Here is an 11,730-nt window from a genome sequence, read left to right as displayed (position 1 = left end):
TTTTTCTTTTTTAAAAATATATATATATATATATATATATATATATATATATATATATATATATATATATATATATATGGATGCATCATTAATATAAAAATGAATTTTATTTTGAAAATCTAAATTTTAAGTGTAAAAAATATCAGCTTTATATTTCTGTATAAATGTATTATTTACTAATGATAATTGTTCAAAGTTATTTAAGGAAATTAATCATTTACGATAATTGCTCATTCATTTTGGTGATTGTCTAATACATTTTGTGTAATTGATGTTTTGCCAATGTTTTTAATAATTACTAGAGACGATTATAAAATTTACAAAAGCCAAAAATTAGAATACGTCGAATACATTAAATCGCATTAAATTTTTAATGTAATTCTTATTTTGCTAAGCTTTTACTTTAATAATCCTTTAATAATCCAGTATTATTAAGGTTTTTTCGTTCTATTAATTTGCTACTTACGCTTTATTTAAGCAATATAAAATAATAACGAAAATTTAATTAAACTATCGGTTTAAAATTTTTAATTCAATGAAAATATTAAGATAAGAAAAATAACAAAAAATCATAGAATGTAGATGCACGTGCGCGCATATTTATAGTATGGACTTATAATATTTTATATGATGTATAACTTAAATGTACAAATGTGTATATATTTTAAGTGAAAGAAAAGCTTGGACATTTAAATACTTTAATAATGAACTGAGCATACAATTTATTTGTTAATTAAAGTTTAGAATATTTTTTTCTTCATCTAAAAATAAGAATACCTTATAGTTTAATAAATATATTATTTACAAACTAGGCGAAAGGTATGGCAATGGATTATAGATTTACAAATCGTTTACGATAATTATAATATTTGACAAACAATTATCTCAGTTACCATGTACACAAAGTAAATTTTAAGAAATATTAGTCGACGAAATATCGTTTTATTCATTTATCAAAGAAAACTATTTCTCATACCTCGTATTAACAAGAATTGTAGAATGTTGAAAACAAAAAAAAATACAAAAAAAAAAAAAAGAACAATGTAAATAGTTTTAACTTTAAAAGTTCAAATGCACATTGTTTAGTAACATGTACTATATTAGGGGATATTTTAATGATTAAAATAAAGCTGATATATTACGTAATGTTTCGGCTTTGTAAATATATATTTACGATACCTCACCGTCTCGCATCTTTATTATAAAAATAATGACACATTAGATTGTTACAAGTCGGCCATAGTCCCGATGAATAAAGTAAAGAAAGATACAAAATAGAAGGACAGCTAAATTTTTATATTATTTTTATTTTTTCATTATACTCTAAAAAAGGATATATTTCATTCCCATGTAGTCTCGGTAAAATAAGACAGAAGCTTCGTTGAATATACAATAGTAATTTTGTACCCGTAGTTTTGTAATTGAATGGAATCTTTTCTCGCTATCAATCATATCTATAAAAGCTACATAAATTTCTTAAATTATCATGGTTATTTATTAGATTTATTATTCAATTTATTAATTATAAATCATGCATACATAAATGTATGTATGTTACATGTAATTATCATAGTATAATAGATACCATTTTTTGTTAATTTAATTTAAACATAATGAAAATGCTAAGCTAATCGATAACAATTAACTTTTTAACAATAAATTTAAATAGATAAATAAATCATAATAAATCAATTTCGATACAGCCATATTCGTATATTGTAATTAGCGTACCGATAGATGAATGGAAAATAAAATAATATAAATATTTTATGAAACAAACAACCAAGGGAACTTGCGGTAACACTACAATGCTTTATTCGACATGTCTCGAACACTGCAATCAAAGCACACAATTACTAAGGTATTATTATGATTATAATTCTCAATATTATATCATAAGCTTGCAGATGATGTAGAAAACAGATTTTTTATAAATGAAAAATCAAAAGTTAACATTTTAGCCAAATATTAAAGTACATTTTTATATATTAATCGGTAAATAATTATATAAGAAATTAGCAATGACTTCGAAGAGTGTATAAATAATCATTAATTAACAATATTACTAAGATTCTATGACTTGTAATGTAAATTTTTATCATTAAACAATGAGAATTATTGAAAAATATCGAGCTTCTTATCTTCACTGAACTTTATTAACTTTAGAGAAGAGTCTTTGATAGATAACTTTAATTGTCCTACAATGCTGTGCTCAATGAACTTGGTAAGATCTCAACTTCCTGCAAAAGCTCAACAAATTTGTTCTTTAGCATAGTTCATTGTTCATCATTCATTGAATATCCCTTCATCAACATATAACGCTTCAATTTCTATCAAAACGAACTTGTAAAGCAATAAATGATAATTATTAATATGTTGACGATAATAACTAAATCTGAAATAATATAATATAATCTTGGGAAAGTAAATTGTATTTCGATACTTTTATATATCGGTGAAAAACTGTCGTCCTCTGGATCCTTCACGAACAAATAAATCAATCATCTGGATTACAAAAAAACTTTTCGTCGATTAGGTGAGAAAATAAAATAAGAGAAAGTGTTACCATTTCAATTTATTATATAAACATTAGCAATATTGTTGCGGCGTTTATCCCGAAGTACGAGAATTCAAAAAGTTAGAACTATTTCTCACAATTCTATAGAATTTAATATAATTACCTACATTAATTATATTAGTCGTTCGTATTGATTTTCTCTCCAAACAATTCACTAAACTTAATAAACACCAAGGCTGTTACAGTCTATAATCACTGTCTTTGTTGAAACCGACGGCTTATTAAAAAATAAATTTATTTACGAATACTTTTTAATTTTAATGTGATAATAATGAGATAATCATAATTAAAAATAAATTTAATAATTAAATTGGAGTTCAACATTATGAGAAAACGGATAAATAAAATTAAGTATTCTATGTTTTTATAATAAGATATATATTTTTTTAATCAGATAGTATAAGAAATTAATAACTAACATAATAATAAAATCTTTTCAAGCGAATTAAAGAATGTTGCTTTCTCACTTCTTTCACGTGATTGTTTGACCGCGTCATTTTAACTTTATACGAATTAAAATAATTCTATGATTAGTAGTTGAATTCGGCAATATTTTTTTTTTGCAAATATCGACAACGTCGTGAACAATTTAAGGATAATTAATTTTAATTAAATATACCTTAAATTATTATGAATAAAATCTCGTACGAATTAATACGGACGTTAATACAAGTAGAAAAATAAGGCTTAAGTCAGGCGTCATTTTTTTAACTATACAGAATTTTTTAAAATAATACTATACAAAAACTTTTTATAAAGCAGATAGTTTGTCAGTTTGGTCGAATTGAGCAAGACTTATTTTTACATTAATTCAATAAAATTTATTTGACATTAATGTTAATACGTCAAAATTATTTGTTAAATGCTTTGACTCGTTGTTTTAATGACAAATATTTCTTTCACCATTTTATCGATATTTAATTGCTGAAAAATCTGCCAAAAAACAATAACAACAAACTATAACATATTTTTTAATTCAATTATTCGAGAGGAAGATCTTTTATTTTTTTTTTTAATTTATATCAAATTAAGAATAATCAATGACTCGTTAATTGTCGAGGAAGAGGTAATCATAAGGGTATGTTTTCAATAATTATCTTTAAACATTGTTGGTTGTTTATTTTACAAGAAGAATTTTTATCAGATCTAATTGACGGGTAAACAATTAATCTTGGAAATATGGTTAAAAATAAAAGCATTAAAACTGTTAAAATTATTTGAATAAATATCTTAATAAATATACAACTTACATATTTATAAATAACATTATGAATACTTTACTAAAATTCTTGTTAAACATTTGGTCTCAGCTTAACCAGCATTTTCAGCTGTTTAATAAAATAATGTGCGCGAGTAAAATCTCGTGATGTAAGCATCGTAATTAGCCGTTTCATTTTGATTGATTTTGTTGTTGATTTTGTTGGATAATTTTTCCATTGTGAATAAGCTTAAAAAGCATCTAACTATCTTACTTTAACGCTTATCCGCTCCCTCCTCGGCGTAGACACGCGCGCATGTTCCGTGATGCTCTAGCGCCAGCAATGACGATGGTGATAATTTCTTTCGGAAGTTGTCAGACATTATCGCACACTCTCAGGCTCACAGGAGGAGAAAAAATTCAAGTGAACGCGGGTGTAATGCATAGATTAACTTCGTAATTCATTTTTTTGTAATTACAGGTAGGCATTAATGCATAACCGGTTGCGCTTGAAAAAATTAGTGAGCATATTTAGGCTAATTGTTCGTAGTTATTTAGAAATTTTCTCGCAGCTTGATATTTTTTGCTCATAGATGCAAAAAGAGAATAAGAATATAAGAGAATGAGAATGAGAATGAATGAGAATGAGATAGAGAGAGAGAGAGAGAGAGAGAGAGAGAGAGAGAGAGATAGAGAAAGAAAGTGAGAGGGTGGGAGAGGGTGGGAGAGGGTGGGAGAAGAACAAGCAATCCACCACGCGCGTATCGATCACCAAAGGGTATCGCTTTTAATTGTTGCTCCCGCGAACCTAATAATTTTTTAAGAGCTCAAGGAGCAGCTTGGCTGAGTCGTCAATCAAGTAGCCGTAAATTCGAAGGTAAGTTGCATACTCTTCATCAATTATCAATCGTGGCTTATTTCACTTCTGCGTCTGTAGTCATGGTTGGCTGTTCTCTCCCTCCCACCCTTACTCTAACTCTCTTCTAAAATAGCTGGGATTACTTGTTGACTCGTGGCGCTGACGGATTGCACTTGCCGTATCTACTGGTGTAGGATGAGAAGTTCGTAGAAATGGTCCAGCGCCACATTGTTCCTCTTGTTAACACATTGTGAAAGTGATATTGATTTAGAAAGACCTACTACACCCATCGTCTAAAAATAAAATCGTGGACATTTATTATCCTTATTGTTATTTAAGGTAAGTAAGTAGTGTAATGGTGTGATTATCCAGTGTCGGTGATTCTTTTGTGCTGCAATTTCGACATCGAATGTAAGCAAAATCGAGTGTAAGGTGGATACTTTAATTCAGCTGTTAATCAATTGTTAATGCGAGATTAAGTTCATTCTTGTTTGCTTAGTGGTCAATACATGCCAGTTCTCGTAGAAATTAATTCTTAAATATGCAATTTAAATTTAATGTTGGAAATCGATTTTCTATATAAATGATATATTTGTAGTTCATCAAGTGATGTGAAGTGCAGGAACGAGCATTGATAATTAATACAATATTTCTTATTCATAATTGTTAATTGCTCGTTATAAAATTCATAATAAGAGAATAATGTAAACATTACACGATAGGGGGTGGAAAAAAGTTTTCACATTAATCTTTAATCCTCGTTTATTTACTTCAATTTTTTTTTTATTACAAATAATTTTTGGCTAATAACTTTATCTATTTTTTTTTTTTTTTTTTTTTTTAATAAATAAATAAACTATCGTGTATATAAACTATATACATAATAAATGATATTTACACACACACGCGCGCGGGCACGCACACATATAGAATAGTAATTTTTAAATTAACAATGTTACAAGTGATTCAGTTGCAATAATTTTCTTTAACAAAATAATTAATAATATTTATATATTCTATTCTATAATTACATATGATTTTTAATTAATACATTATAATTATCAAAGTTATTGATTTTTAAGTAACAGTCATTTTAAAATTATTATTACAAATAACTTATTTTAGTATAGTTTTAAGTACGGATTTATCTACATATTGAACAAAAATTTGATAAAATATCTTTTATATATTACCATTTCTCTGTATATCTCTATATTTAATGAAATAATGAGAAATTAGTTGTAGTATTCTGAAATATAGGAAATATTTAAAATATTAATTTGAATGCGTGAATGGGTAAGGTTATATTCAATTTGTATTATAATAAGTTTATGTATTTAATTAATCCATTAAGAAATAAAATAATAAAAATAATAATAATAATATTTCTATTTTAAAACTATTGAATAATTTTATTTTAATATTTCTTTTAATTCGTCTAAAGTTAACTTGAAGAAATTAAATTTTTTATTAGACGAACGATTGAGAGGCCACAATTATTTTGAAAGTCCTACATTGCACTTTTCTATTCTCAGATATGTTGTTTAAAAATATTACACCTTGAATTTTACAGTTACCTATAAAAATTAACTTTCTATTTTATTTAAATTAAATTAAGTGTTCGTTATTTTTACAAGTATATAAAAGACCGTAAAATATTTACTTTTGATATAATGCATTTAAAAGCTGTTATGATCTTAAATAATTGCATAATGTATAATTAAAGGTGAATGTTGTTTGAAACTTCAATGTGTCTAGTAAATTTAATGGATAGAGCAGTGTGGTAAACATGCGAAAATTCTTATATATAATTGTAAATGATCTAAAGGAATATGTATTTTGTTTGTGTCGTAGGTTAAGAAAATTAGAAGTACACGGATTAAAAGGGAAAATTACTTATCATAGAGGTTGCCACTATTCGATTAGATAAGTCATGTCGGATCAGGAAGCTGGTAACGATACAACAACGCCGAATGTCATTGAACTGAATGTTGGTGGAGTTTTCTATACTACAAACCTGAGTACATTGACACGCGAAGCAGATTCAAATCTGGCAAACATCTTTAAAGAGAAATCATGCTTAGAGAGGGATGCAAAAGGCAAATACTTTCTTGATCGCGACGGCGTTCTTTTTCGATATGTATTGGACTTTTTACGCAATCAGGCTCTCGTGCTTCCCGAGGGCTTTCGGGAACGTGAGCGATTGCGACTGGAGGCTAATTTCTATGGATTAAGCAACCTCGAGAGGGCAATTTTGGAGCAAAAAGATACACTCGGTGCACAAATTACGGTTGGTATATAATAAATTGTAAATCAATATCACCTTTAAGATTCATCTTCGAGATAAATAATCGATAAGAGTTTCAAATAATAATTTAACAAAGTAGCAATAATAACGTCGTCGTAAAATCATATCATAATTTTTTAGAGTATTGTTCACTCGTTACAACATTCCAAATATTTTTTAATTAACTTTAATGAGTATTTCTGTAACTCGTTATAGAAAATTAAACGATATTTCAAATAATATTAATATTATAAAATTAGCGAAAGATCATTCATTCAATGTATACAAACCACATTCGTATGAAAACAATTTTAATCGTGCTGCTTTCAGTTATGAAATATCTCATTACATTTATCAACAATATATATATATATATATATATATATATATATATATATATGTGTGTGTGTGTATATTTAATTACTAATATTTTATTAAAAAATATTTAATATTAAACAATGTGATTGGAGTTCGGGAAGAAATAAAGTGCAACTTAAAATTTGTATTAAACAAAAATATATTAAATATTTTATGTAATAATGGTAGCTAAAAACTAATGCCATAATTAATTCGTCATAGTAATACTATTTTAAATATTTTAGAAGCAAAAAAAAAAAAAAACAACACAATGTAATGCTAATTTTAGTATATATAAAAAATAAAAATCTTCAGACTTTTGAGTACAAATTCAGCGCAAACTTTACCTTCGATCATTACCTTTAACTTTACCTTTGCTTTATCATCATAGAATTAATATTAAAATGTTATTTAAAATGTATTAACATATATAATTAATACAGGAATTATAATAAATATATAAATTAATATTAAATAATAATCTATTTAAACAATAATGTATACGTCATGAACAATGAACAACTAATATATTTAATTTTTAATATATAATTCACTCGTTTCATTAAGACATAAATATATATTTACCAATTATTGTTAACAAAAGAAAATGTTATCATAAAATTTTTTTATTTACATAAATTATACAAATTATAATTTGAACAATTTTTACCAGAACTTTGAAAATGAGGATGAATTGAAATTATAGTATTCGTGATTACTTTGCTAAGCAAAAAAGGTGTGTAAAACGAAGCTTAAATATAATTAATTTTCATATATATATATATACATTCGATGAAAATTCACAACAAATATCTTTTATAATTAAAAATCAAAATAAATTTTTATTAACGTAGACAATGATATTGAATCTAAACACATATTTTCATTACACAATACGATAATGTTGATGATAAAAGAAAAAAACATTAAAATGACTTACTTATTGTAATTTTTAATGTAAAGTAATTTATTTTATACCTATTAATATTATTATAAACAATTAATATTTTAAATTTTTATAATTTTGTATCGATGAGTCTTTTCATTAATGATTTAGTAAGAAAATCCAATTTACGATATTATCTAGTATCGATTATTCTTTTTTTTTTTTATTATCAATATGTAATTATAGAAATCCAGGTACAATTAATGAAATCTATGTAATCCTTAAGTCTGAGAAGCTTTTAGATCTATACGTGCATGCCTGTAAGCTTATAAATTAGAAAAATATTAATAATTTTGAGATGGAAGATTCACGGAGTAAAGAATTACTCGAACAAGTATAATTGAATAAAAAGATGTAAAACTTTTTTTCTCCAGATGGCTTACTGGACTTGTTCTATTTTATATATTATTATTATTATTATTGTTGTAGTAGTAGTAGTAGTAGTAGTAGTAGTAGTAGTAGTAGTAGTATTAATGATATATTATTAATTATATTATTATATATTGCTATTATTATTCTACTTTATATATGTAGATGTAAGTGATTTACTAAAGTACCAAGAAGAGTTTTTATTTTCTATTGTCATTATTTATAAAAATTACAACTGTAGTAAAAGTTGCGTTTGTGGAATTCTTTCATTACTTTCTCATTGTTTTACACCTTACGTTTACAGCACATTTTGTGTTTAATAATAATTTGAAAAATTACGTTAATAAAATAAACTTTTTCGTTTTACGTAAATATAGAAAGTACAATCGTACATTATTTTTGTTCATTTCATCATTAGCGTACTAATAAATATTAATAATTTATCTTCCATACGTAATAATTTAATGTAATAATATTTTAATAAAAAATTAATTCTAGGGCGGCAAAATTAATAATTAAAGTAGTAATTTGTGTAAATTTATATAAATTAAACTACAAAATAGTAAATTTAATAATGGAATTAAAATTAAGTTGTGTATTGTTCTGTAGATAAAAATTTAAATACAATATCATTATTAAATATCATAATAACTTCATATTTAATACCTTAGATTAATTTTCATGCATTTTTTTTTTCACTAAGATTTTGCAATTATTTTCTATTTTGATAGCATACTACAATGTATATAGAAATTTTTGTAGCTTTAAGAGGTGAAAATAATGAAATTACAATGCAAATTTTACATTTATAAAAAAAATAAATATATACTAGATAGATGCTTGACTTTTACCTATTGAAAGCTTTCGCTAGAATAAGAAAATTGTGAATATGATGGAAATATTAAAATTTTAAGATGAAAAATTTATATTGTAAAACTCTATAAAAAAAATTTCGTAAGAAGTTTTTGGAAGTTCCGAGTTTTTGCAAAATGCAAATTTTTACTGTCGGATAATAGTTACAGAGGAAGATTGCAGAAGAAAACGATGAGTCTACGTTCAGAAGATAATCTTTGAGTATTTGTAAAATATAAATATTTTTGATTTATTATATATTGAGATAGATTATTTCTAAAAATATAAATAAGAAAAATTATTCAACACGAGATTTTAAAAAATTAGACATTATTATCTAAATTTAGTTTATTAAATGTTATATTATAATTATTTGAATGTGATACTATAAATCAAATTATAAGGCGAAAGACTTAAAATGGATTAAAGTAAAGCTAAATAGTAAATAAGAGAATATGGGGATTCACAACAAAAACAAAAACAAAAAAAAAAAAAAAAACAAAAAAAACAGAAAACAAAACAAGAGAAAAATCAGAATAAATAATTAGATTTATAATTGAATTATTGAATCATAAAATTAAAAATTTTGTAGGATAATCAATAAGTAATATATCTGAAAAGTGATATTAATGAATTAATCGAGTATCACGTATTTATAATACATATTACATCATATTTCTATAGTGTGAAACTTAAATTTTTTAAATAAAAATGAAATTTTCACTATATAGTTATACTATGAAATATATATGTTAACTAATTGTTTCTTATTGATCTTTTATTCGTCTATTCAATATTATTTCCTTTATAATTTGTAATTTGTAATGAAAGCCCCATTTTTTTTTTTTTTTTTTTTTTTTTTTTTTTTTTTTTTTTTCGTTCGTTACGGTCAAGACACTTGGAAATTCAATTTTTCAATAAATAAAATGAAAAATTTGCTTCATTTATTTGCTAATGTTTTGAATTGTCATCGCAAAACAACATCGATGTAATTAATATAATATAAGTACAACGTTACACGATTGCCGTTAATTACAACGGATCAACGATTATAAGCTCAACGACTTGTTCCATAAGCATAAAGCATAAAACGAGAAAATACTTTACTTGTTTGCAGATGTCACAGCGGCGTGGTTACATCACCGTAGGTTACAGGGGCAGTTTTGCCTTTGGTCGCGAAGGCTTAGCTGACGTTAAGTTTCGTAAGCTGTCGCGCATCCTCGTATGCGGTCGTGTAGCCCTCTGTCGTGACGTGTTCGGTGAGACACTGAACGAGAGTCGTGATCCAGATCACGGCATGTCCGACCGATACACATCACGCTTTTTCCTTAAACACAGCTTCATTGAGCAGGCTTTCGATATGCTACAAGAGCAGGGCTTTAAGCTTCTAGCGGGATGTGGTTCCGGTACCGCTGGTGGCAGTAATGCTGAACTTAAGCCTGGAGTCGATTTTGAAGAGAATCGCTGGAATCACTATAACGAATTTATTTTCGCGCGCGACTAAATTTATAGACAATTCTGTTGGCCAACGTAACTCATCTGCGCTTAAGAGGACGTGTTTTTTCTTTGGTTGACATTTGCTTTACGTTTTCGCTTCATTAATATGAATTATGTAAATTATGTATAAAGAATTTTGCATGGTTGCTTCTATTTTACCTCAATTAAGTATCATTATACATTCCCTATTTTACGTACATTTAATTCGAGGTATGCTTTTATGTGGGCGTGCGCGCGCGCGTATAATAGGTAACTCTTGGTCCGTCGAAATAAAACATACGAGATAAAAATGATCGACATCTTTGACTCTGGTATTCGAATACTGAAATAATAGTGAGAATATTTATTCTTTATAGATGCACAATAATTTTCTGAAATGTAATTATTTATATATAGTGTCATATGGAGAGTTGGGCTACGAATTGCTTGCGGATTGTTACGGAAATGCTGCGAACAACAATCACAAAATTGTCATCGGATATAAGGGTATTATAAAAAAAAGAATATGGCATAAAAAAAAAAAAATATGTACAACATATGTATCGATAGCAATGTGAATCAATTCTTCAAAAAAAAAATCGAATACTGATTATTAGATCGAGAACTTTATGCAGTATATAGAAATATATACGGCTGATTGGATTATGTATATTTACACGTAAGTATGAAGATAAACAATTTCGAGCAAAATTTTTTTGCTTACACTTACAAAAATACGTACGCGTATACATTGCACATGTATGTTCAAATACGATAATTTACCTATGTACAATTAATGCAGGGATAG

At 25.9% G+C, this 11,730-nt stretch overlaps 1 protein-coding gene across 1 annotated transcript; it reads left to right on the top strand.

Moving 5' to 3' along the window:
- The first annotated feature begins 5,009 nt into the window (after positions 1–5,009).
- Positions 5,010–11,003, top strand: Ktl (BTB/POZ domain-containing protein Ktl). The gene is made up of 3 exons (XM_011507285.1): positions 5,010–5,046; positions 6,490–6,925; positions 10,564–11,003. The coding sequence occupies exons 2-3, from the start codon at positions 6,569–6,571 to the stop codon at positions 10,948–10,950; spliced, it is 744 nt and encodes a 247-aa protein (XP_011505587.1). The 5' UTR covers positions 5,010–5,046; positions 6,490–6,568; the 3' UTR covers positions 10,951–11,003.
- The last annotated feature ends 727 nt before the right edge of the window (positions 11,004–11,730 follow it).

Source organism: Ceratosolen solmsi, unplaced genomic scaffold (genome assembly GCF_000503995.2).
Source record: "Ceratosolen solmsi marchali unplaced genomic scaffold, CerSol_1.0 scaffold6, whole genome shotgun sequence".
Taxonomy (NCBI): Eukaryota; Metazoa; Arthropoda; class Insecta; order Hymenoptera; family Agaonidae; genus Ceratosolen; species Ceratosolen solmsi.
This window is presented reverse-complemented; position numbering and strand designations above follow the sequence as displayed.

What these genes read in the sequence shown, in the direction of transcription:
- Ktl (XM_011507285.1), top strand. Translation starts at nt 6,569, where the DNA reads ATGTCGGATCAGGAAGCTGGTAACGATACAACAACGCCGAATGTCATT. An exon ending in CACTCGGTGCACAAATTACG is followed by an intron (nt 6,926 to 10,563) that starts GTTGGTATATAA and finishes ACTTGTTTGCAG; the next exon opens with ATGTCACAGCGGCGTGGTTA.